At 39.4% G+C, this 26,368-nt stretch overlaps 1 protein-coding gene across 5 annotated transcripts in view; it reads left to right on the plus strand.

Annotated features, from left to right (window-relative positions):
* Positions 1-21,536, plus strand: part of LOC112621194 (cytochrome P450 3A5) — a 44,657-nt gene extending 23,121 nt beyond the window's left edge. For 3 of the 5 annotated variants that reach the window (XM_025380521.1, XM_025380522.1, XM_025380520.1), the window contains exons 3-13: positions 1,977-2,029; positions 3,878-3,977; positions 9,195-9,308; positions 9,571-9,659; positions 10,945-11,093; positions 12,153-12,280; positions 13,379-13,445; positions 15,607-15,767; positions 17,339-17,565; positions 19,499-19,661; positions 21,326-21,536. In XM_025380521.1, the coding sequence (XP_025236306.1) occupies positions 1,977-2,029; positions 3,878-3,977; positions 9,195-9,308; positions 9,571-9,659; positions 10,945-11,093; positions 12,153-12,280; positions 13,379-13,445; positions 15,607-15,767; positions 17,339-17,565; positions 19,499-19,661; positions 21,326-21,421 (1,347 nt within the window). In that variant the 3' untranslated portion in view covers positions 21,422-21,536. Of the gene's footprint in view, positions 1-1,976; positions 2,030-2,430; positions 2,442-3,877; positions 3,978-9,194; positions 9,309-9,570; positions 9,660-10,944; positions 11,094-12,152; positions 12,281-13,378; positions 13,446-15,606; positions 15,768-17,338; positions 17,566-19,498; positions 19,662-21,325 lie in introns of all 5 variants that reach the window. The other 2 variants (XM_025380523.1, XM_025380524.1) reach the window with 2 other exon arrangements.
* The last annotated feature ends 4,832 nt before the right edge of the window (positions 21,537-26,368 follow it).

Consider the following 26,368-nt stretch of genomic DNA (forward strand, 5'->3'; position numbering starts at 1 on the left):
GAGCAAGATGAAGGAAGGAAGGAGGGAAGGAAGGAAGCAGGGAGGGAGAGAGGGAGGGAAGAATGGAGGGAGGGAGGGAGGGAGGGAGGGAGGAGAGAGGAAGAGAAGAATGGAGGGAGGGAGGGAGGGAGGGAGGGAAGGAAAAAAGAAAAGAAAAAAAGGAAAGAAAAGAAAAGAAAAGAAAAGATGTGTAGCCTCACAGCCAGGTTTACCCCAGGGCTTTCTTGCTAACTCTCAGGAGCTTCAGGTTTGCCTCAGTTGAATAGCTCAGATGTCAGGGAGTTCAGCACTTGATGTTCAGGACTTGATGTGCAGACTTTGTGGCACCATAAAGAGAATTTTCTTTTTGCTCCTTGCAGGTTCCCAGGAAGGTATAGTCATACTTAGTTAGTATTAAGAGAAAAGCAGGAAGGGGGGCCCTGGTAGTGGCTCATTAGCTGTGTGTACCAGATTCAAACCTGGCTCTTTGTAGCAAGAGCTCATGAGCAGTCTTTTTTCCCCCTTCCTCCTGAACAACTTTGAAACTTTAGTTTATGAGGCAACCTAAATATTCACCATCAGGTAATTTGCACCTATTTGAATTCTCTCAAGAACTGTTAAACTCTCTGAGCATATTTCCATGGCTCTATCCCAGCTGTTATAACATCTTTTGCAGATGTGAGAGAAAGAACAAGAGGGTTCTGCTTTACTTCTTTTCCTTCAAAGGCTGCACCCTATGGGTGAGTCTGAGCAGGGAGTGGATGTAACTGAGATGAGATGGTGGTTGTCCATCAACCTCAGATATTTAAGTAGAAAATGAATTTGGTGTTTTTTGTTGTTGTTTGTTTTTTACACAAAGGTGCGAACACTTATGCAAAATCATTAGAAAGGAAATAGCTGACAAAATTATTAAGTATTTAATTTTACTGAACAGAATGTCATACATGCCACATGGACTGTAAACTGTGGCCGAGCCTTTGTGGCTACCCTGGTCTGATGCTTTGCCCAACATCTGGCCCCTGGAGGGAAAGTCACGAGCTCATGCCCAGAAGGCCAGCACCAGCAAGCTGCTCTCCAGCCCAGATTTCCTATCCTGTATACCTGAAGCTTTTTCTCAGATTCTAACACTCACAACTGAGGCCTCTGTTGTCTGATTACTGTCTGAGAATTCTATACCATTTTACTCTCAATAAAAGCAGTAATTTCTTCTTCATCTTTCCCAGATCAACTCTTATAGTAGATAGACATTTCTGGGACTTTCTTTTGCACAGTTAAAACATCATAGCTGGATCTTAGCAACAGGAAGGTTTGTTTTTACATTTCAGAAGTGAAAGCTCAGAGCACGCATTGTAATTGGGTGTGATCTGTAGAGGTGGCACTTCTCCATCTTTTCTGTGTTAAGCTAGAAAACCGGAAAGGAAGTCTACTTTCTCATTCACTCACTCACTCACTCATTTTCTCACTCAACAACATGCCTTAGACTTATCTAAATCTGCAAGACTAAAAGAGGCCCCTGGTTTCTTTAACTTTCTAATTCTGCTAGAATTCTGGAGAGAGCACATGAGATAAATGAAAAGGATACTGATGGAGGAGATTAAAAAATTATGCATTCCCTGCAGACACTCACTTTTCCTCAGCCTCAGTTTCACCCCTGCCCTTGCAGGTGACCATTCAGGGAGTTAGGAGACTTCCGAGAGAATAAAAGAAAAAGCAAAAATACATCAGAAAGACAAGGAATTACTAGTCACAGATAAGGGTGAGTCCTTCAGTACTTGGAGAAAATTCAAGAGTGACTTTAAATTCCCCACTTCAAATATATCATCTGTTTTCTTGCCTTTCCCTTAAGACATCTCTGAATAAGCTTCCTCCAACTGCCAGTGAAAGATAGCAGGCCTGAGGCCTGATTTCACTGGATGCAACTGTTTTCAGCCCCAGTTAGAGGTAGGGTTCATTCTATTTAAAATAATAATCAAATTGTATTTTGTTTCTTCTCCCAGGGTCTCTGGAAATTTGACACAGAATGTTATAAAAAGTATGGAAAAATGTGGAGGTGAGTACTCTGGAAACCTCCATTGGGTAGACCTGCTGCCGTGATGAGGTTACCCACTGCAAAGAGGATAGTGTCTGCCCAGGGCTTCACGGGATGAAGCTCTTGCCAACCCAAATAAGAGAGAGGTTCTCTGAAAGAAGAGGATAATTATTTGGGAGTAGAATATTGCAGTGGGAATCTCCTTGCCATTATAAACGATGTGCAAATTCAGGGAGGTAAACAAGACAAAGATGCTCCAAGGAAAATGTGAGGAGAATCTCATAACTGTTTTGAGGTAATTATTGTTAGCTACAAAGATCAATAACAAGGGTGACACCACACCAAGGTTGGACAGGCAGTTGCTGGGCAGGTGTCCTTGCAGAAATATTTTTGTGTAAAGTTGAAATGGACTTTGTGCAAAGTTGTGGTTTTTGTAGAGACTTTTGTAATAGTTTTGTTTCCAGGAACACAAGCATGAGAATTCTCTCTTCATAGACTTCTTGGGATTTATTTGTCAGGGTTAAAAAAACAATTAGTGACATCACTTTGGTTCTGATAATGTTCGCACTCACTATTGCAAAACTTTTCGAGGCTTGTCCTACCAAGGATCCCATGTGTCACCAGGTGTCGAGGTCTTCGATCTGAACCAGGCTGGGAGCATTGTTGTAACCACTTTTCTCCAGGCTTTGGGGGCCCAGGGACTCCCAGCATCGCCTTCTGTCCAGTGTCTGCCTATCCCCCTCTTCTTTTTTTCTTCCTTAGGTGCCCTTTTATCACATGTATTGTCTCTGACCCTTCTAATATGTGCTCATAAATGCATGGCATCATCTCCTTCCCATATCGATTCACTTTCATTTAAAGGCCAAAACTCTTTCATTTAGACTTTGAATCTAACATGCTTTTGAAAGAAGGGTTGAGAAACAGTAGAGAAACAGATTGGGAAACCATTTATGCTCCACTTGTTAAAACTTTCTCTGCAAGTATGGAACTTTTTGTTCGCTTTGTTGTTTAAATTAAAGCCAAGACTTCTTAATAGAAGGATATACAAGTATTTATTGCTTCATACCATTTCGCTTACTTTGAAGAAGAAATGCTGAATATTCTTAAACCATTGCGTTCCCTGGTGGGCTGATGGCCTGTGATTTTATAAGGTGGCCTCAGCCAACTGCAGCAGCTGTTCCCTGTCAGCGGGGCTAGAGTTTTGGTGAGAGCAGTGGAAGAGGTGCAGTGGTATGTTCGTTCACTAGATGCAAGCGGGAGAAGGCTTTGCCTCTTTGTACTTCTTCATCTTCTCTCATCAAGTCCTCAGAAACTGCAGCGCTGGCTGCAGGGTGCTGTGGAGCTGGCACAGCCCATACAGGCAACACGACTGAGTAGAAAGAACACACAGCTCTGGATGTCCGTGGTCCCCACACCAACTGCCCCTTGCAACATTTACTCTTTTGAGCATCTGATGATTTACCTGTCTTCAATTTTTCACTGACCTAATATTATTGATAATGAAGTATTTTAAACATATAAAACATTATGGAGAGTGGCATAGGAAATACCCATGTATGCACCATCCAGCTTAACAAATGCTGTACTGTCATTTCTAACCATGATGTCTTTAAAGAGCTCTTTGGTCTTGCAATGTCTCTTCCCTGTTTGGGCCACATTACCCTTCATCGTATGAAAACTTGGGTGGCTCCTGTGTCAGACTCTTGCTGCGTGTCACACCCTAATGAACTAGAACCTAAGGTTGCTGTGTGTTGTACAACTAGGGGCATGAGTTACATGACATCAGGATCAAAGTCTGGCTTCCTGGGTGTGGCTCCAGCTGCAGAATCAGGCTAGTGAAGTTTAATCAGCTCTGTTGTTCCCACACAGAACGCAAGATGGTCAACTCCCTGTGCTGACCATCACAGATCCCGACATGATCAAAACAGTGCTAGTGAAAGAATGTTATTCTGTCTTCACAAATCGAAGGGTAAGCATCCATTTTTTGAAACTTAATGATTGATCCATTGATTAAATTTTTATTTTGAAAAAACTTATATATTCACAAAAAGTTACATAAAAAATGGACAGGAAGGTTCCATGTACTCTTCATCCCGTCCCCTACAATGGTAACATCTTGCAATCCTGCGTTAACTATAAATATAGTATATTCATATTAGGTTGGCGCAAAAGTTAAAATGGCAAACTGAAATAACCTTTGCACCCACCTAATACTATAGTACAGGAAATTGACTTTGATATAGTTTACAGAGCTTATTCAGATTTCACCAGTTTTACATGCCCTCGTTTGTGTGTGTTTATGTGTGTGTGTAGTTCTAAGCAAATTTTTCACATTCGTAAATTTGTGCAAAGACCGGCACCATCAAGATGCAGACCCATTCCATCACCATGTAGCTCCCTCCTGCTAGCCTATAGTCACAACACGGAGCTTGTCTTTTTCTCTGACAGGGTCTGTATCAGAGCAAACTTTTTATTTGAGGAGGCCAATGTATTAATATTTCCTTTTATGGATTGTTATTTTGGTGTCAAGTCTGAAAATCCTTTGCTTAGCCCTCCTTTTTACATTGCTTTTTCTAAGGGTTATATAGTTTAACACTTTACAAAATGTAACTCTATTATCCATTTTGTGTTAATATTTGCATAAGTTATCAGATTTAGATCAAGGTTCATTTTTTGCGGACTATGGCTGTCCAAATGTTCCAACACCATCTTGGAAAGGTAGGCATATTGTCAAAAATCAGCTGAGCATACTTTGTGCATCTATTTCTTATTGTTTACTCTGTCCCATTGATGACTGTGTTTACTCCTCCACCAATACCACACTGTGGTGACTCTAGTAGCTGTACAGTAACTCTTAACATCATATAGAGCGATTATTTCTACTTCATTGATTTATATTTTCAAAATAGTTTTAGCTTTTCTTATCCCTTGCCTTTCCATAAAAATTCAGAATAAGCTTATAAGTGTCTACAAACAAACCAGCCATAATTTTGATAAGAACTGAATGAAAGCAGAGGTATTTAATCTTTTGGCTTCCCTGGGCCACACTGGAAGAATTGTCTTGGGCCACACATAAAATACACTAACACACACACACACACACACACACACACACACACACACACACACACAAAAAGGTCCGTTTATAGTTTTCATTATATCTACCACCACAGATAAGCAAAAATGTCCTCACATAATAATCCTAATTATTCACTGCCCCATTCAGAGGGTCTTTCAAAATCATTGAACAGTCCCAAGTTTGCAATCACTGATATAGAAAATTTACATATCTAACTAAAAAAAAACTTCACTACTTTTTTTGATATTTTTTATTATAAAAGAAAAGAGGACAACATAAAACCAATGGAGTACTTGACATTGTTTTTGAGAAACTAATGCATCAGTATCTGGCTTGATGGAAGTAGTTGCAATTCCCAGTGAGTTCTCAAGGTGCTATCAGATATTTTGGTTCTAGTTTTACTCTTCATGTTCTTCATCCTTGAAAATAGTAGCTCACAAATGTAAGTGCTGCCAAAAAGCAATGACATGAATTGTGAAGTGAGGGATATTTGTCATTGGGAAGATAGTATCACACAAGTCTAGTAAAAAGGGGTGATCAAATTTTTCTTTAAGTTGAAAGTCAGATTGCAGCTCTCGGCATTCCATTTGAAAATTGGCAGGTAACATATTTATGTCAACTGAAAATGGAGTCGTAAATATGCCAAAATACTGATTATTTTTTCAGAAATCCTGAAATACCTGTTTTCAAATTCCTGTATCAAATTGAAAAGCAAGGCTGCATATTTTTGACTGTTCACAGGACCATGTTTAGCCAACACATCGAAATGCATTCAATTGTTTGCCTTAATTCGAGCTTGCCATAATTTCAGTTTCATTTGGAATGCTGTTATGGTTTGAAACATTGTATTATTAAGTTGGTTTTCACCTTGAAGACACAGGTTTAACTCACTTAAATGGGCTGTCAAATCCACTACAAATACTAAGTCTGTAAGCCAGTTTTCATTGGCAAGTTCTGGCACAAATTTTGTGTTTGATACCATAAACGGCTTGATTTCACATCACAAAGCATAAAATCTTTACATTTCGCCTTGACTTAACTGTCTTACTTCTAAAAAGGGAATGACGTTGCTAGAGTCAGCATCCATACTTTTAAGTATGGATGCTGGAACTAGCGATGATTCAATCCCTGGGCCCTTGTAAAATTTACAGCCTTCATGACAATTGGCATGACGTTATCCATTTTTAAAGCTTGTGCACATGGATTTTCTTGATGTATTATGCAATAATACTTGATCAAACGTGAGTTTTGTGTGGCAATTGCATCATCTTCTATTAATTGTACAAGCCCCTCTCTTTTACCTACCATCACCAGGGCACCATCTGTAGCTGTATCAGATATGTTTACAATGGACAAAGAAAATCGCTTTAACGTATTTTTCATTGTTTTGTATAAATCTCTTGATTTAGCTGTGTCTTTTAATGGCACAGTGACATTTCCATTTCTTCAGTGACATTATATTCATCATCAATACCTCCAATAAAAATAGCAAGTTGTGCCGTATCTGTAGTGTCAGTCAGTGCCTTCATCCATCACCAAAGCATACAATTTTAAATTAGCAGTTTTACTCTCCAAACATCTTTCAATAGATTTCCCAATTTCTTCGATTCTCCTGGCTATAGTCTGGTGAGACAAACTGATTTTAGAAATATCAGTTTCTAAAGGCAAATAATATCTACCACATCTTCCATACATTGCTTAATAAACTCACCATCAGTAAATGGTTTTGATTTTTTTGCTAATAAATTTGTTAACACATAACTAGCTTTTACCTTACGATAGAGTTCGTTTGAGTTGTAACTATTTTAAATATCTTTTTTGTTGAAAAGAGACTTTTTTTCAGTTCTGCTATTTTGTCCTTACAACACAAACACACCAAATTTGTCAGCAGGTTTTTGCATATAATGCCTCTTCAAACTGTAGTCTTTGAAAACTCACACAAATTCCATAGAAATTAAGCAGAGTGCTTCGCTATTTGCCTCAACACGAAAAATAGTCATTTGTCCACTTTTCATTGAACAATCTTCCTTCATCCATAATTTTTCTTTTTTAGGGTTCTGTTTTCTTTTTAAGACATTGTGGAAGCCATTCTGGAATTAAAAGCATTATAATAGATAAGCAACTATATTTACTTTTATTATGAAAATTAACAGGAAAATAGAAAGCAAGGTTTAATAATCAAATAAGAATACTTACATGTCTTCTAAATAATATTAAACACCTATCATTTACAAAAGTAGGTTGAAATATTATTGATAATCGCTGTGTTTCACTTGCCAAGTCACCACAAACACACCTAATATCTGATGGTGTCAATTCAACTGTCCATGATTGGTAGATAACACACTGGAAGTCGCACACCACCATAAAACTGAAGCCACACATGCATACAAATGGCGAGAGTGTCTGCTGTACAGCAGCACTCTGCCTTGTCCAGAATACACATTTGAATTCTTTGTCACAATTCACTTCACGTAGCATTGCAATAGCGTCCTCTCGCTCTTTATTTTGTTAGTTAATTTTAAAGGTTTTTCATTTCTTCTAGCTGAACTGTTTGCAATTATAATGCAAATTATGGATACTAGTCCATTATTTGTGGATGTGACATACTCTGATTACACCTTTCCATTCCATTGTCATCTACAAAGTTCACCCTTGAGAATTGCATAGTCAAATTACAAAATTACCAAAAGAAATCGCAAAAAAACTCAAAATGTTTTAAGAAAGTTTCCAAATTTGTATTGGGCTACATTCAAAGCCATCCTGGACTGCATGAGGCCTGCAGGTCACAAGTTGGACAAGCTTGAATTAAACCAATAGAACAACCTGGGTATAATCTGTATCTTTATGATGTTCAGTCTCATTCCATGAATATAGTATGCCTCTCCATTTCTTTAGCTTTTGTTTCTTTCCTGAACATTTTGTAGTTTTCAGCATGGAGATCCTGTACATCTTTTGTTAGATTTACACCAGAAATATTTCATTTTTGTTGGAGTAACTGTAAATGATATTGTTCTTCTTGTATTTGCAGATATTGATTGTTGTTACATAGAAATCTGAATAATTTTGTGTGTTGAGTTTGTATCCTATAGCCTTGCAGAACTTAACTTCATTCTAGAAGTCTATTTGTATATTCCTTGACATTTTATACATTGACAATTATGTCACCTGAAAATAGAGACAATTCTATTATTTCGTTTCCAATCTGTATGCCTTTTATTTCTTTTTCTTGTCTAATGTATTAAGACATCCAGTATGCTCTTCAGTAAGAATGCTGAGAGTGGGCATTTTTGAATTCTTCTCGATCTTGGAAAAGCCATTCAGTCCCCTTCATCATTAAATGTGATTTAACTGATTTTTTTATAGATTGTCTTTATCAAGTGAAGGAACTGTCTCTCTCTTCCTAGTTTATTGAGATTTTATCATGACAGCTGGAAGTATACATTTTAAAACAAAACATAGTTGTGGAAGATAAGAGAAAGTTCCAAGCATGCTGGCTTGATAGTCCAGCCCCAAGTTGGGAAAAATAATTATCCCTTTCTTTTTCCTTCTATTTATGGAATAAAAAATTAAGAGAAAAGAATTTTCATGGAATTGCATTATTCCTTCAAAAGAGGCTTCTAGTCTTAAGTATTACCTACTTTTCTAAAAAATCACCACATCATAGCATAACTTTTTCAAGTCGCCCATGCTGTAGGTGTATTAAAGACAGAGCTGGTTTGAGGCAACATACAGTCTGCCCATCTGTCACCAATCCTTTTCTACTCTGCACACTCAGAGGAAGGGCTAGGTCTTGTTCCTGTCTATTCCACTGGAAGAACAGTTCCCTACCACGTGGAGCATTTGCACTTAAAAGGAGACTGAGATAGAGAGGCAGGACATCACACCAGACGGCTGGGTCTCCCCACTCCCACCCCTGCCCCACATACACTCAGAAGAGGCTAGATATCTAGGATCTCTATTGAGCATCTTGGATGTGGCCTGCCATAACGTCATATACAGTCAATAAATATTTGTTAAATAAGTGATGCCTCTTCAACATATTTTGTGCAACCATGAGGATCACCACAAGTAATGTGAGACTAATGTTTCTTCTTTGAACTCTAGCCTTTTGGTCCAGTGGGACTTATGAAAAGTGCCATCTCTATAGCTGAGGATGAAGAATGGAAGAGAATACGGTCATTGCTGTCTCCAACCTTCACCAGCGGAAAACTCAAGGAGGTATGAAAACAAGATGAGTTTTAATTAGAAATATAAAGAATGAATCTAGGGACAGGTAGAAAGTAAGATCACAGTCCGTTTCCAAGGGGTAGTCCACTGAGTTCGAGCTTCCTAAAAATGGTCTTTTATCTTTATGTACAGAAAACACATCACAAAATTCATTATAAAATGTCACTTACAGCTCCGTGCTGGAGAAAGCCATGTCCTTCTGGGACTTGAGTCTGCACATTTAACTACAGGTAGTGATCTGTTTTGTGCTTAGATGTTCCCCATCATTGCCCAGTATGGAGATGTGTTGGTGAGAAACTTGAGGCGGGAAGCAGAGAAAGGCAAGCCTGTCACCCTGAAAGAGTAAGTAGGAGCACAGCCATGGGGTTCTGAGCTGTCATGAGCCTTTCCAGCTGCCTGCCATGGAGTCAACAGTCCACTGTTGGGTTACTGCAGTGACCAGACAAAAGCAGGGCAGTGCTGCAACTCCAGAGAGACACCTAACAGGGAGTGGCTCCCGTGAGAAGGCAAGTCAGCAGGGGAAAAGGGCCTTCTCTCCTGTGCACAGGAGCCAAGATTTACTTATCTGATAACTTGTCACCATAAATATTCTGGGAGATTAAATACATACTTTAGAAATAAAAAAACATAATCGTATCAAAGTGTTGAGTGTAGTGGATATAGAACTGTGGGTAAGCAAGCATTTGGTACTTGTTGCCTTGCATTGGGTAAGATGGGAAAGTTACAATGGGGAACTTGGAACAATTTCAATCCCTTCATGGTTTTTCTGAGAATATCAGCAAACTATGAACTATTAAATCTTCCCACTACTTCTTTTTCCTCCAATCTCAAAACAGAAAGGGTGCTAGAAATGCTATATGTAAGGCAAGCCTATTATTTGCTGTCTACACCTGTATGTGCTTCAATTATGCAGGAACGACAAGGGTAATCTGAGCCTGTCCTGGTCAGACTTGGGACATGTGGTCACTCAGCTATAGGATTCTCCAAATCAATGTTGGAGAGATCTATTTTTTTTAACCAGAACATTCTTGATTGTCACATCTTACAAAAATGACTCTGCTCTCAGGGCAACTTCAGGTCAGAGGAGCTGGTGATAGTGGGGTTTTCCAGAGCTTTAGCAGGGATTGTAGAGAATAAAGGATGATATTTCTAGGAACTCAGAACAGGGTGTTGCTGTTTCATAAAGTGCTGAAGAGGAATCCGCTCTGGGCATAGAGTCTGTAGTCTGACAACGCCACCTTTCTTGAATCCACGAGGAAGAGTTTATTATTCCACTATTGTTCTGCTGAAGCACAGTGCTTACACATCTTATATCATCCACACTCAATACATGCTACTGTAATTGTCTGATAATGGGTCTCTATCTTCCTACGACTGGGCTCCTTGACCTCAGAGGTGAGTCTAACTCAGCCTGGTGTCTCCATCACCCCCAGCATAGGGCCAGCTGCATCACTGGCACTGGATAACCACCTTCTGAGGGAGTTGATGGGAGATGACTCAGCAGATAGTTCTGAAAGTCTGTGGCTCTTTATCTGTCTTGACTGGACATGTGGGTTTCTTGCTGCAGGTATAGTGGAAGGACGGTAAGAGGTGCTGATTTTAATTTTCCATATCTTTCTCCACTCAGCATCTTTGGGGCCTACAGCATGGATGTGATCACTAGCACATCATTTGGAGTGAACATCGACTCTCTCAACAATCCAAAAGACCCCTTTGTGGAAAGCGTTAAGAAGTTTCTAAAATTTGATTTCTTAGATCCATTATTTCTCTTAACAAGTATGTGTACTATTATTTCTTTCTCTCTCCCTTTCAAAATAACTGCTTTCTTGACATAGAATTCACGTATCATATAATTCATCCACTTAAAATGTACAATTCCATTGTTTATAAGATAATCAAAAATATGTATGACCATTACTGTTGTAAACTAAATGGTCTTGTCAATCTACAGCCCTCATACATTTTAGCTATTAACCCCCAACCACAAACCCCATCACCCTAAGCAACCAATATAGATTTGTCTGCCTCTATAGATTTGTCTATTCTGGACACTTCATAGAAATAATATCATTGATTTTTCTGTTGTTTCTTATTCTCCATTTCAGGAGTTTGTACTTTAGCCTTTGTTGTTTTCTTTCTTTTGCTGGTTTTAGGTTTCATTTGCTCTTCTTCTTTTAGTGTTTTGTGGTGTAAATGGTTATTATCAATTTGAGATATTTTCTTCTTTTAAATTTACACATTACAGCTATAAATTTCCTTCTGAGCACTGGTGTTGGCTACATCCTGTGTTTTGCTATATCATGTCTTCTATTTGTTCATCTCAAAACAATTTCTTGTTGCCCTTTTGATTTCTGCTTTGATTCACTGGTCACTTAAAACTGTATTGTTTAACTTCCACAAATGTATGAGTTTCCCAAATTTCTTTCCCTATTGATTTCTAGTTTTATTCCAAGGAAGTTGATGTATATATGCTCTGTATCATTTCCTGAACAGCATGATTAAGTTAAGCTGCAGATTATGGTCTACATTAATCCAAAAACTCTAGTCCAATAGATCAAGGCTAAAAGGTCAGGGAATTTAATTCTATCCCTTTGGTCACTCCAAAGACACAGAAGGTGCCTTTGATCTCACTGCTGTAGTGGTCTTTCCTATGTATAGACCTGCCCTTGCTCAGTCACCGGCCTGAAAGAGAGGCAAACATGATAAAAGGAATGGGTTCCAGTTGAGAATCATGATGTTCTTATTCTTATTACTGGTAGAGAAAATTATAATTGCTCCAGGTAAAGTTTGCATTTTCACTATGATTTCCTTTTGTTTGTTTTGTTTTTCCCACAGTACTCTTTCCATTCCTTATCCCAGCTTTTGAGGCATTAAATGTCTCTCTGTTTCCAAAAGATGCCATAAATTTTTTAAATAAATCTGTAAACAGCATGAAAAAAAGTCGCCTCAACGACAAACAAAAGGTAAAATCTGGTGGTGGTTAAATGACGATGTTTAGTTTTTGATAAACTTAGATTTTATACATATGATAGTGCATGTGTCTGTATTTTTAAACATAAAGACAGAGAACTTATGTTTAGAACAAGAGAAGTCATTTGGTAGAAATAAAGAAGGAGATTGGGGAAGGAGATGAGAATGAGTCAGAGAGACAGCATTTAAAACTTGCTATCAGGCACAACAATTAGTATGTCATGATATAAACAGTATTGAGATATAATTTTACCACTTCTCTTTCTTTCAATAAATTGTCAAAGGATAAAGTTTCCTGTTTGAAAATATATTTTACTGGTATTATGCTTTCCTCATATCACAGATTGGTAAAGAATCATTTTAAGTCCAAGACTCTTATTTTACATATTCTGCAATGAAGGGTCCTATCAGGCTACCTGCCGACTGCTGACATGTAGTGTGTGGTAAATTTGAGTGCTTCACAGCCTGGAGTGAACAGGGGTCTTCTCTGAGAATTGAGGCTGCAAGGTTGGCTAACTCAGCTTTGCCTTCAAGAGCCCTAGAGGCCAGCCGAAGGATGTCTGCAGGTCAGGGAGGCAGGATCAGGTAACCCAGCTGTCACTGAATATTATATAAAGTTTGAGAATGTTGGAGTATTTGAAAATGCTCCCCCAAAAAATCTGCTGATGAGTTCTGGAAATGTCAGGAGATAAATCTATATGGACACTGCTAAAGAAAAAGGTAGAAGAATAAAAGATTCAGGACTTCTTCCTGGGTAAGCAGTTACGACCAGAGATGGAACCTGGCAACTCTTCGGCCAGAAAGCTGTATCCAAAAGACCGAGAAGATGAGGAACAGGGAGGGCAAAGGCCAAAAACCAATTAGACATGACAGCTAGATTTGTTCAGGAAAACATCCTGCTTTCCAAGGATTTAGATGAATGTTTTTGTTCACTGGTGACGAGGCAACATCCGTCAGCCTTCTGCTCTTCAAGAAACCATAGGGAGGCTGAGGGAGGGAAGTCAAGAAGGGAGGCTGAGGACTGCACTTTTGATTTACTTCTGACTTCATGAGTAACTTTCTGCCAATGAAATCTCTCTTTTTGCTTCTAGCACCGAGTGGATTTCCTTCAGCTGATGATTGACTCTCAGAATTCAAAAGAAACTGAGTCCCACAAAGGTAACCAAAGAGTGCTTCTGAGGGCTACTGGCGGGGACATTAAGAGGGAGGCCCTTGTTCTGAAAATGTGCAGGAAGTATTCCAGGAAGATGAGAATTTCTGCCACATAGCAGAACAACACACATTTAGATGTTATAAATAGTAGCTGGAGGCACTTTCCAGAAGTCCACAGGTATATCCATGTTCCAGGCTTGAAGGGCAACCCCAAGAAAACCTAGAATGTTTGGAGAACAGTCAGTGGTTTGTGGATCACCTACATGAGCTCATATGCCAGTTCTCAGCCCCCTCCAGATCCAACAAGTGAGAACCTCTAATTGGAAATTTATATCAAACATACCGATCAGGAGGCACACTGTCCCACTAAGGGTGATTTTAACTGGCAGTACTTGATGAAAGTGTATTTGCCAGGTTAATCTACTGTAAAGTTTTGTTTTTCCCTTTGAAATGGATAAGTAACTAATGGGGGAAACCTCTGAGACCATGTAAATTTACTTCAATCTTCAATCTTTTATCTACTAGTTTTATGACCCATGGATGGTTTTGACTAAAACCATTATTACTAAGACAGTGGCAAAACGATAACCATGGTCAATTTCAACCTACCAAAATTTGGCAACCATCTCACAAAATTCTCGAATACTTAACAATTGGTTCTAGAGAGCAGGGCTGGGCAGACTCCAGTATATCACTTTAAACATGTCCATGTCTACATCTACTTCTGTCTGTCTATCTATCTGTCAATCATCTATCTGTCTATAATCTATCAATTAATCATCTATCTATCTCAATAAAGCTTGCTGTGATAAAGAAAATAGTCTATCATTTCACTGTTTCATACAGAAATCACTAGACACCTATAGCTATTGAGTACAGCACATGTGGCCAATGTCACTGAAGAACAATTTTTAAGAGTATTTAATTTTAACTGAATAAAATTTGAATTTAAATAGCCATGGGTGGATAGTGGCCTACCAGATTGGATAGCAGAGCTCCCAACTTTAAAATTACAGTTCGACTTCAACTCAGTATAATGGGGTTCAGTGTAAGTGAATAAAATAATTGGATGGTTGAATTTATCCATAGCAGCATTCAGAAATATTCACTGGTAAATCAGAACTCTATAGACCTTTCTCACACTCATTTTATATTGTGTTCGGTTGTGAGTTACATGGTTGCAGCAGGCACCATATTTATTTCTGTGTTTCAGGTCTCTAAAGGTCCTAATCTAGTCCTGATCAAACAGACCAGTGACGGATCATCGTGAGCTTCTCTCAGGAGAAATATCAAGAGAGAGGCCAACTTGTAATCATATGAACTTCTGCTTTTTATTAATGCCATTCATCAGACTACAGTCAATCACCACGCTTCTGGCTTTTTGTCTGTCTCTGCTGTCTTGCACACCCTGAGATAGTCCATTCTGAGAACTGTACCCTAGATCTTGTATTGCCTGATGCCTGTCAAAGATGTAATCCATGCTGCTTAAGTGAGGTTGTACACACAAATCACCACATCTCCTGCAAGTTTGCATTTTGATTCAGTAGTTCGATGGTGGGGTTTGAGATTCTGCATTTCTAATACGCTCCCAGATGCGACTGGTGCTGCTGGTCCATGAAACACACTTGGAGTAGCAAGAGGTGATCTGTAGCTCAATATTGGTCCTTTAAGTTCCCTCAAACATATATAGAGAAAAGGTCCTAAATATTGCAAATTCTCTCAAGTTTGTCAAGCTATATTGGAATTCTCTCAAAGTTTGTCAAGCTCTATTGTAGAAAATCAAATTTTTCTTGGGGAAAAGGCTACCCCATATTTACTTACAGATAAAGTACTTTTAGGATCATCCAAGGCGCATACCCATAACACTGAGTATGTAAGACAGAAATGCTCTCTCTGGAAATTACAGCAGTGCTGGTGCTGGGATGCCATGAGGAGAAGTGGATGGCCCACAATCATGCAGACCTTGGGAAAACCTGGATTAAAATGATTTTGCCTCATTCTGGCCCTGTGTAAGATACACATCGGAATGAAAACCACCCCCAGTGTGACTCTGAATTGCTTTTCCATTTTTTCCTCTTGGGATTGGAGAGCTTCACTTAGATTTCATCTAAGCTGTGATGTTGTACGTTGACCTGATTTATCTAAAATGTCTTTCCTCTCCTTTCAGCTCTGTCTGATCAGGAGCTCGTGGCCCAATCAATTATCTTCATTTTTGCTGGCTATGAAACCACCAGCAGTGTTCTTTCCTTCATTATATATGAACTGGCCACTCACCCTGATGTCCAGCAGAAACTGCAGGAGGAGACTGATGCAGTTTTGCCCAATAAGGTGAGGGGATGACCCCTGGAGATGAAGGGAAGAGGTGAAGCATGAGTAACAATGCCGCCTCACCACTCCCCAGGAGGATTTTTATGAAAAGCATAATCACTGATTCTTTCACTGACACTACGCAGAAAACCTCTGAGGAGAAAAACAAAGGGAGAAACATAGGGAATGGTTGCTACTGGCAGAAGCATAAGATCTTTGTAAAATATTGCTGACCCCGGTTCATCTGCATTCTGTTACCATAATAATGCTAAGTAACAACAACCAAAAAAAATCCGAAAACCTCAGTGGCATCTAATGATAAGCATTTATTGCCCACAAGACTGGACAGTGAGCTCTGCTGATACTGGCTGGATTCGCTCTGGTGTGGCTGTGGTCTGAAGGAGCCTGGCCCTGGGGGCGTGGTGCAGGCTGACTCAGCTCTCACCACACCTCTCTCATCATGTTCCAGTCAGGTAGCCACTGGCAAAGAAGCCAAGCTAGGAACCAGGGTATCTGACTCCTGAACTAAACTCTTAACCTCTACAATACTGCCTCCCAAATATAACACCAAGTGCTAGGTACCTATCAGCCAGTTTTCAGACTTCTGCCCAAACTGGGATTCTTTTTGGTGTGAAGAGACCTGTCCTGTGGCGCTGAACCTGGTGTGGCAGTGAGGCAGACACAAAGGGATGTTTACATCCAGCCCTGAAGATTACAGTCCAGCCCTGAAGCAACAACTAGGGGACTGTTCCAACAGGAGGGGATGGGGCTGAGTGTGGGGTTCTATTCTCTTCGTAACTTTAACAACTCAAATTGTATACCTTGGTAGCATCCAATCATACATGTATTGTGTCATATTTGTGATAGAAAGGAACAAGTTTATCCTCAATTTTATTTATTTATTTAAGTATTTATTTATTGAGACAGGGTCTCTGACTCTATGACCCAAGCTGGAGGGCAGTGGTGCATTCTCAGCTCACTGCAAAGTCTGCCTCCCAGGCTCAAGCCATCCTCCCACCTCTGCCTCCTGAGTAGCTGGAACTACAGGCGCACGCCGCCACACCCAGCTAGCTTTTGTATTTTTTGTAGAGATGGGTTCTCACCATGTTGCCCAAGCTGGTCTCAAATTCCTCAAAAGAGTTACCAAGAAGGACTTTGCAACCAATAATCCTTGTGTGAACAGGATATTTGCTCTTTTTCCTGTTTTTCTTTCTTGGTACAGATGTATGACCTCTTTTTGAAAGGTGATAGTGACTTTTGTGTATTTTATTTGGTAGTAATGGTCATAGCCCATTAATCACATTTCTTCCCATGAGAAAGAAAAATCACTATTTGGTCATGCTAGGGATTTCAGTCCCTGGGGTGAGGATGGTCCTGAATATCTCCTACATTCATAACCCGTCCATACATCTCAGTAGGTCACTGAGCACATCAATGGACATGACAGTTATTAAAAGACTTCAGGAATGCTATGATCATTTACCAGTATGAGTTATTCTCTGGAACTTCTAATACTTCAATAGTACTGCATGGACTCAGTTGAGAGTTAATTCAAAATCTCAATTTATCCAAATCTGTTTCTTTCTTCCCAGGCACCTGCCACCTACGATGCCATGGTACAGATGGAGTACCTTGACATGGTGGTGAATGAAACACTCAGATTATTCCCAATTGCTATTAGACTTGAGAGGTCCTGCAAGAAAGATGTTGAAATCAATGGGGTGTTCATTCCCAAAGGGGCAATGGTGGTGATTCCAACCTATGCTCTTCACCATGACCCAAAGTACTGGACAGAGCCTGAGGAGTTCCGCCCTGAAAGGTACAAGGCTCCCAGGAAATGGAGCTCACCCTGAACCAGGCTGGTTCAAGCATATTCTGCCTCTCTTAATCTACATGACAATCGTGTGGTTGTACAATCTTTTGCTTGTAAGTCTTTTTATCACAAAAAAGTGATAATTATCAAAGTTCACAAACCACAGACTAGAAAAAATGAAACTACCGCCATCCACAGTCCCAGCACCTTAAGATGAAGATCATCAATTATGTCCCTGTGGGCATTTTTCTATGCCTATGTAGATTTTTAAAAACTAGAATGGTATCACTTTTTATTTGAATTCTTGCTTACTTAACAGGAAACTATCCACTGACCTACATTACTATAAATATATATGTATATATTGCATATGCCATAAACCATTTAACCACGATAATTATTTCAGGTGTATAGGCTTTTTATTCCTTTCCGTTTTTTCTATGCTATGCCCTTTAGCTCTCTGAATTTAACAGCAACTTTAAAACATGCTTCCACATTCCATTTGCTTTCAACATTGCTTGCTGTTTCCTCTATGGTAATCATAACAGTGCAGGCTGAGGTCCTGAGAAGTCCTCAGCCCTAATGGTTAGGGCTGTCACTGAGGACACAAGACAGCACAGGTCCTCCTGGTCCTGTTTGTGGCTGCAGTCTTCTGCCAGCTCCCTTATACTCTCAGTAGACATTTATATAAATCTAAATCATATGATTTATGTAAATCTAAATCATATGATTTATGTAAATCTATATCATATGATTTATATAAATCTAAATCATGTGATTTATATAAATCTGAATCCATATGATTTATATAAATCCATGAATCCATATGATTTATATAAATCCATGAATCCATATGATTTATATAAGTCCATAAATCCATGATATATATGTGTGTGTGTGTGTATATATATTAGAGAATGTTTGACATATACACAAGTATATTCTATAGACACCAGCCTATAGTATAGTTTTTGTGCATCTCCATGTATCTATCACTGGTTCCAACAGCCATCAATCCATGTTAGCTACCCCATCCAAACGCCACCACCACCCTCCTCCTGCCTATTATGTTATTTTGAAGCAATAGTGTATAAATATTTCAGAACGCTCTCCAAAATATAAGAACTCCAGTAAAAACATATGACAACAATGCCATTACTTTCCTCAGATCAACAATTTTTCCTTACTGTAATCAAATATTTAGAAATCAAATTTGAATAAAACATGGGTCAATCTTCAAAGAATTTACAGCCTAGTGGAACACATCAAGGAAAGCAGTGATGACACTACAGTAGGGTAGCATCATATGTCCATGTAAATTATTCGACTTAAACTATTCAATAAGGGTGTGGGGGAGAAAGAGAGGAAGAGATGGACAGAAGAACCAGGAGGAGAAGGAGGCGGAGAAGCAGGCAGAGGAGAAGGTGGATGGGGAAGGTGGAGAGGAGGAGGAGGGGAATTAGAAAAAAAAGAGATGACAGGAGAAGGAAAGGGAAAAATAACAACTTGAAATAGCACAAGACACTTTCTCCTTTTCCTTTCTCATGAATGAGCATGTGACCAACATAAGTGTGAGTTGAGGCAGGAATCCACTTTCGCATCCATCAGTCTTATCACTTATGTATCTTTTACAGTGTGAACACATCACCACGCTGAATATAATTTTAGAGTTTAGAGATAAATTTTATTTGCAACAACATTCATCTCATCTCAAGAAATCTGAACGCTCCTATAGGGTATGGAGAATGGAAAGGACCTGTAGGTTACGATTATTATAACAAAATAACCAAAGTAGGATTTCAATGACCAGCCCATAAAAGTATCCTGTGTATTACTGGTTGGCAGGTGGAGGGGGGTGGTTCTTAAGTAAGAACCCCTAACATGTAACCCTGTGGTTTTTATATTTCATTAACTTTTTAATCTACCAATATGGAACTAGGTTCAGTAAGAAGAACAAGGACAGCATAGATCCTTACATATACACACCCTTTGGAACTGGACCCAGAAACTGCATTGGCATGAGGTTTGCTCTCATGAACATGAAACTTGCTATAATCAAAGTCCTTCAGAACTTCTCCTTCAAACCTTGTAAAGAAACACAGGTCAGTACACTTTCTGTATGTTGTATTAAGAATTTTTTTAACGGAAGGGTATATATTTTTTAAAAGAATATGCGCATCTTTTAATAATTCATTCTATGGACCAAAGAACGTCTTTGGATCCATCTCTGATCATTAAGGATGCTTCAGTTCTGGACTTCAAAACCTGTAGCATTAAGAACATCACGTAAAGTCTATGCAGATTAGCATGGCATGATTATGTGCAGTCTCTTTGAACCTGAGTAAGTTTAAATTCAGTTTCAAGCCAGTTGGAAAGAGGAAGTGTTCTGCACAGTCATGAAGTACAATGATTACCTGGCTGTGACTTAAATGATGCTCTCCATCACCAGAGCCTGTAGACGCTCTCTCATGACAGTGGTTCACCACCACTAGCTGTATATCTGAATCATCAGGGAGCTTTAAAAATTCACGACGCCTGCGATATCTCAGAAATTCTTAACTAATTTACCCAGAGTGTGACTTTAAAAGCTCCCTGATCAGTTCTCACATGAAGCCAAGGTGGAGAATGACTAATTTCAGGCATTTCTGGTGGATATGAAGAACTACCATAGAGCAGGGCTATCCTTACTGTTTGACCTTACGTTCCAGGTGATACATTTATAGAAAGATTTAAAATCTTTTCTCTGAAGAAGTTAAAGAATAGATGTCATTGATTCATATTAAGTAATAGCCTATAAGTCTTATTTCCAGCACCGGTGCATTTAATATGCAACTCCACCCCTTAAGTTCACTTTTTGCTTGGGAGAGGAGGAGGATGGAGATGGTTGCCATCCATCAATGGCTTCGGGGCAGCTGTGTAGCTTTCCTATGTATATATTCAGGCAGGGGACTCAGCCCTGAGAGAAAGTGGGCCACTGGCACACCTGGGACAGGGAAGATACTCCCTGGCAAGCTCTCAGGCATCTCAGGCTGGTAACTCTCTGTATCCATGGCAACTTGCTTTCCCCTCACTGAACTGAGATCAGAATGTTACTCTGTTGGTGGCTCCCCCAACAGTGAAGGAGCGACTCAGTGACAATAGGGCTAGCAGTATGAGTCACTGTACAACTTGAGAACTACCCTGTTTGCACTATACTTGGAAGCCAAGAGGAGATGTTAAAAAGAAAAGAATAATTCCTTCTGAAGACCTTTCCCATCATTGCACTTGATGGGTTCAATTGGGAGGGGTTACTAGACTCTGGAAGTTGAAAACTGCCCACATAATTAAACTGTACAACAGCTACTCAGGATTACGTTGCAAGTTTTAACCTACAAAAATTTAACTTTATATGGCAATTCCAAAGTAGTTTGCCATTATACCTAATAATCTGAATTTAATTTTTAAAACTCATCCTTTTTACTTAAAATTTAAAAAAACCACACACACACACACACACACACAAGTCCACAAGAATTTGTCGCAAGCCTGGCACAGAGTCGGTGCTCCATAAATATTTGTTAAATGATGGATGGTGAGGGCTTTTACTATCCAGTATTTACCCAGCTTATAGATTAAGTATGAAGAATCCAAGATACATGGTGTTGAGAGTCGTTTTTATAAGCTTGCAAAGCGTTTTTGTCATTCATATATTTTTTCTACTTTGCTTCCATCTTTTCTTCTTTCATGTCATTTATTAATTCTCCATATGCTTGTTTAACTATTGTAGATCCCCTTGAAATTAGGCAACCAAGGCCTTCTTCAATCAGAAAAACCCATTGTTCTAAAGGCTGAGTCAAGAGATGGAACCCTAAGTGGAGAATGAGTTATTCTAAGGACTTCTACTTTGTTCTTCAAGAAAGCTGTGCCCCAGAATACCAGAGATCTCAATTTACTTTGTCAATAAAACCTTGAAATAAAGATGGGCTTAATCTAGTGTACTGCATGAGTAGTTGGTGGTTTTGTACATTCATTGAGCTCTCCTAGTGCCTGTGTAGAGTGTTGCGCATTATGTAATATAAAGGAGGTGACCAGGTAAGTGACAGATAGGTAGACTCAGCTTCTCATAGGACTATCTCTACCCACCTCTAGTTAGCATTATCAACTCCTTCTGAGCTCTCATCAGAGAATAAATATTTATCAATGATTTGATCCATAATTTTTCAGAAAAATAAGAATTATCGTGATGACTTGAATAGTGACATTTATATCACGTTTTATTTGTAATATTCTATAATAAGTTTTATATTAAGCAAAGAGATAAAATCCCCTTTACAAAAATATTATCTGATGCTGTCCTGCACACTAAAGAGAAATCTATAGAACTGAATGACTGAGAACCAACAAATAAACTTTTTTTTATCATTGTAGTCACTGTTGGTGTGGGGCCTTTGTCAGAACTCCAATTTGATTATTAAAATAGGTGAGAGTTAATCTACTGTGACTTTGACCATTGTTTGGAGAGAATATTCGTAGTTTCATCCTGCCTTCTTTGAAGAACATATTTTTTGTAACACTCAATGAAGCACTTATCATATTATTAGTTTTGATTTATTGTTTTTACCTCATCTCCCCTGACATTTCTGGAATACAGGAAACATGTTTTCTTATAAACATCTTGCATTCCATCTTCACCTCCCAATTGTCTTAATGCAATGAACACTGAATAAAAAATGGTCAATTGGTCAGTTGATTGGGCAGCATGTCTAAAAGCACTCATTTATTTTCCTTTTTTAGTCCTTCCTTTCCCCTCTCTTTCTGAATCCTAAAGCCATTAGGTGGGTTGCAGCCATGTGGTAGACACACATTAAGGTGGAGGAGAGAGTCAAGGTGGCTCCAAGTCAGATTCCAAGGGTGCTGGGGAAGGCATCCACATGGAGGGGCAGCCTGACCTGGATGTAGGAGCCCAAACAATCAGAGAAGGGGTCCACACAGAGATGTGACCTTCAAGAGCAGCCAGAGCAAAATAGGGCATGGAGAACCCACGTGAGGTGAGGAGGGCATCCATGAGTGGGAAGGGATGGGTGAGAGTTGGCTACATAAAGGGGATTGATCACATAAGTAAATAAAGTATACTGGAAGAAAGGTGTGTCACTTTTGCAGGAAAGAGCCATAGATTCAGAAAGGGAGAAAGCTAGCAAGAATCCTATGGCGTCAGATTGGAATGGATGTATCAGTGTACATTCATTCTTTTCTAGATAGATAGATGGATAGATAGATGACAGATAGATAACAGATAGTTGATACATAGATAGATGTAAATATATGTGCATGTATTTGTAAGCATGCGTGTGTGTGTGTGTGTGTGTGTGTAAAACATATATTCCCTACTTCTCTCCACTGATAGGGATAGATAACAATGACATTCTAATAGCAATGAGTACACTTAGTGCCTAGATCCTGGCTTATGAATATCATTTTCCACTGAAGGGAATCAGAGCTCCTTAGAGAAATGGCTGATGCCAGGGCTAGGAGTAAGAATGTTCAAGATGACCGCAGGATACTTTTTGTTCCAGGAAGTAAGAAAATACTCAAATGGTTTCTAAATGGTATTTGGAAATGATTTCTAAATGATACTTCCATATGACTTCCAAATGACATTTTAAAAACCTAAAGACTCCACCAAAGAACTACTAGAACTGATAAACAAATTCAGTAAAGTTGCAGGATACAAAATCAATGTACAAAATTGGTAGCGTTTCTATATCCCAGCGGGGAACAATCTGAAATAAAATCAATAGCCACAAATAAAATTAAATACCTAGGAATTAACTTAATCAAAGAAGTGAAAGATCTCTACAATGAAAACTATAAAACACTGATGAGAGAAATTGAAGAAGACACAAAAACATAGAAAGATATTCCATGTTTATATATTTCAAGACAATATTGTTAAAAATGTCCACAATACTCAAAGCAATATACAGATTCAATGCAATCCCTATCAAAATACCAATGACATTCTTCACAGAAATATTTTTTTAACCCTAAAATTTGTATAGATCCACAAAAGACCAAGAATAGCCAAAGCTATCGTCAGCAAAAATAACAAAACTGGAGGAATCACATTTACCTGACTTCAATAGAGAGCTATAGTAACCAAAACAGCATGGTACTGGTATAAAAACAGACAAATAGACCAGTGGAACAGAATAGAGAGTCCAGAAACAAATCTACACATCTACAGTGAACTCATTTTTGACAAAGGTGCCAAGAACACAGACTGGGGAAAAGAAATGCAAACTATGCATCCAACAAAGGTCTAATAGCCAACGTCTATAAAGAACTTAAATTTATAAGAAAAAAATACATTAAAAAATGGGCAACGGACATGAACAGACATTTTTCAAAAGAAGACATACATGTGGCCGACAATCTTATTTAAAAAAAAAAAAAAAAAAAAAAAAGCTTGGCCGGGCGCAGTGGCTCACGCCTGTAATCCCAGCACTTTGGGAGGCTGAGGCAGGCGGATCACGAGGTCAGGAGATCAAGACCATCCTGGCTAACACAGTGAAACCCCATCTCTACTAAAAACACAAAAAATTAGCTGGGCGTGGTGGCAGGCGCCTGCAGTCCCAGCTACTCAGGAGGCTGAGGCAGGAGAATGGCGTGAACCAGGGAGGCGGAGCTTGCAGTGAGCCGAGATCGCGCCACTGCACTCCACGCCTGGGCGACAGAGCAAGACTCCGTCTCAAAAAAAAAAAAAAAAAAAAAAGCTTAACATCACTGATTACTAGAGAAATGCAAATCAAAACCATAATAAGATACCATCTAACACCAGTCAGAATGGCTATTATTAAAAAGTCAAAAAATAACAGGTGTTAGTGAAGTTGTGGAGAAAAAGAAAAAAAGAAACACGTATACACTGTTGGTGGGAGTGTGAATCAGTTCAACCATTAGGGAAAACAGTGTGGCAATTCCTCAAAGACCTAAAGACAGAAATACCATTTGGCCCCGCAATCCCATTACTGGGTATATATCCAAAGGAATATAAATCATAAAGACACATGCACATATGTTCATTGAAGTACTATTCACAATAGCAACGATATGAAATTAACCTAAATACCCATCAATGATGGACTGAATAAAGAAAATGTGGTACATATACACCATGGAATACTATGCAGCCATAAAAAAAGAATGAGATCAGCCGGGCATGGTGGCTCACGCCTGTAATCCCAGCACTTTGGGAGGCCGAGGTGGGCAGATCACAAGGTCAGGAGACCAAAACTATCCTGGCCAACATAGTGAAACACCATCTCTACTAAAAATACAAAAATTAGCTGCATGTGGTGGCACGTGCCTGTAATCTCAGCTACTCGGAAGGCTGAGGCATGAGAATCGCTTGAACACAGGAGGCTGAGTTTGCAGTGAGCCAAGATCACGCTATTGCACTCCAGCCTGGCAACAGAGCGAGACTCCATTTAATTAAAAAAAAAAAAAAAAAAAGAAAGAAAAGAAAAGGATGAGATCATGTCCTTTGCAGGGACATAGATAGAGCTGGAGGCTATTATCCTTAGCAAAGTAACACAGGAACAGAAAACCAAATACTGCATGTCCTCACATATAGGTGGGAGCTAAATGATGAGAATACATGGATACATAGACGGGAACAATACATACTGGGGCCTCTCAGAGGGTGGAGGGTGGGAGGAGAGAGAGAATCAGGAAAAATAACTAATGGGTGCTAGATTTAATACCTGGGAGATGAAATAATCTGTGTAACACACCCCTAAAATACAAGTTTACCTATGTAACAAACCTGCATTATGTACTCCTGCACTTAAAAGTTTAAAAAAATAACTTATTTAAATGTACACCATTTAAAGAACAACAACAAAAAAGACACATGCACACATGTGTTCATCATAGCACTGAATAGCAAAGACATGGAATCAACCTAAATGCCCATCAATGGCAGACTGCATAAAGAAAATGTACATATATACCATGGAATACTATGCAGCCATAAAAAAGAATGAGATCATGTCCTCAATTTAAAAGGGGGACATCAACATGAACTTTGGAGTTCTGATCTCATACAATCAATGAGATGAATTCCCTGAACTACAGAAAAGCAGAGAATTGTAGAGATGTCCTCTGGAGACAAAAGTAGCAAATTAAACCTCTGAAGGCCATCACTCTCCAGTGGAAAATCCCTAAGGAAATGGTGTATCTGGAGCCCAGGAGAAATGGGCCCAGCAGGACCCCAAGCAATTACTGCACATTTATTTCTAACAATGTCCACTGGGGATTGCTCCCTATATTCCAAGAATAGCCTGCAAATAAGCCGAGGGTGAGGCCCAGACACCACTCCTTGGCCAACCCACCAGGGAATCAGGTTCTGTTCTCCCCAGCCACTTCCCTCTCCCTGCCTCCCACCCACCTGCTTTCTCATCTTGCTTTCCATGGGACCCAGGCTTGTGTCCCTGGCCCCAGGCTGCTTGTGAGCTTTCTGAGCTCCTGAGAGAGGAAAAGCCATTCAGGAGAAGGCAGGGGCCTTGGGTGGGGTTTGCAGAAATCAGACCAACTGGACAGGTCAGTGCCCATGTAGGGGAGGAAAGAGAAACACTCCTCCCCAAAGTCCCTAAATGTCTTAGCCAAAGACATCTCCTCCTCCTCCTCCACCTCTCAAAGACAAGCAGAACCTGACCCTGAAGGGACCTTAGAAACCATCCAGGGATCCAACGCCATCATTTTAGCAGAGAACAGACTTCCCACAGCACAAAGGATTTGATTCCTGGACAACCCCTCTCAGCCTCTGCTCTCA

The sequence above is a fragment of the Theropithecus gelada genome, chromosome 3, assembly GCF_003255815.1.
Source record: "Theropithecus gelada isolate Dixy chromosome 3, Tgel_1.0, whole genome shotgun sequence".
Lineage (NCBI taxonomy): Eukaryota > Metazoa > Chordata > Mammalia > Primates > Cercopithecidae > Theropithecus > Theropithecus gelada.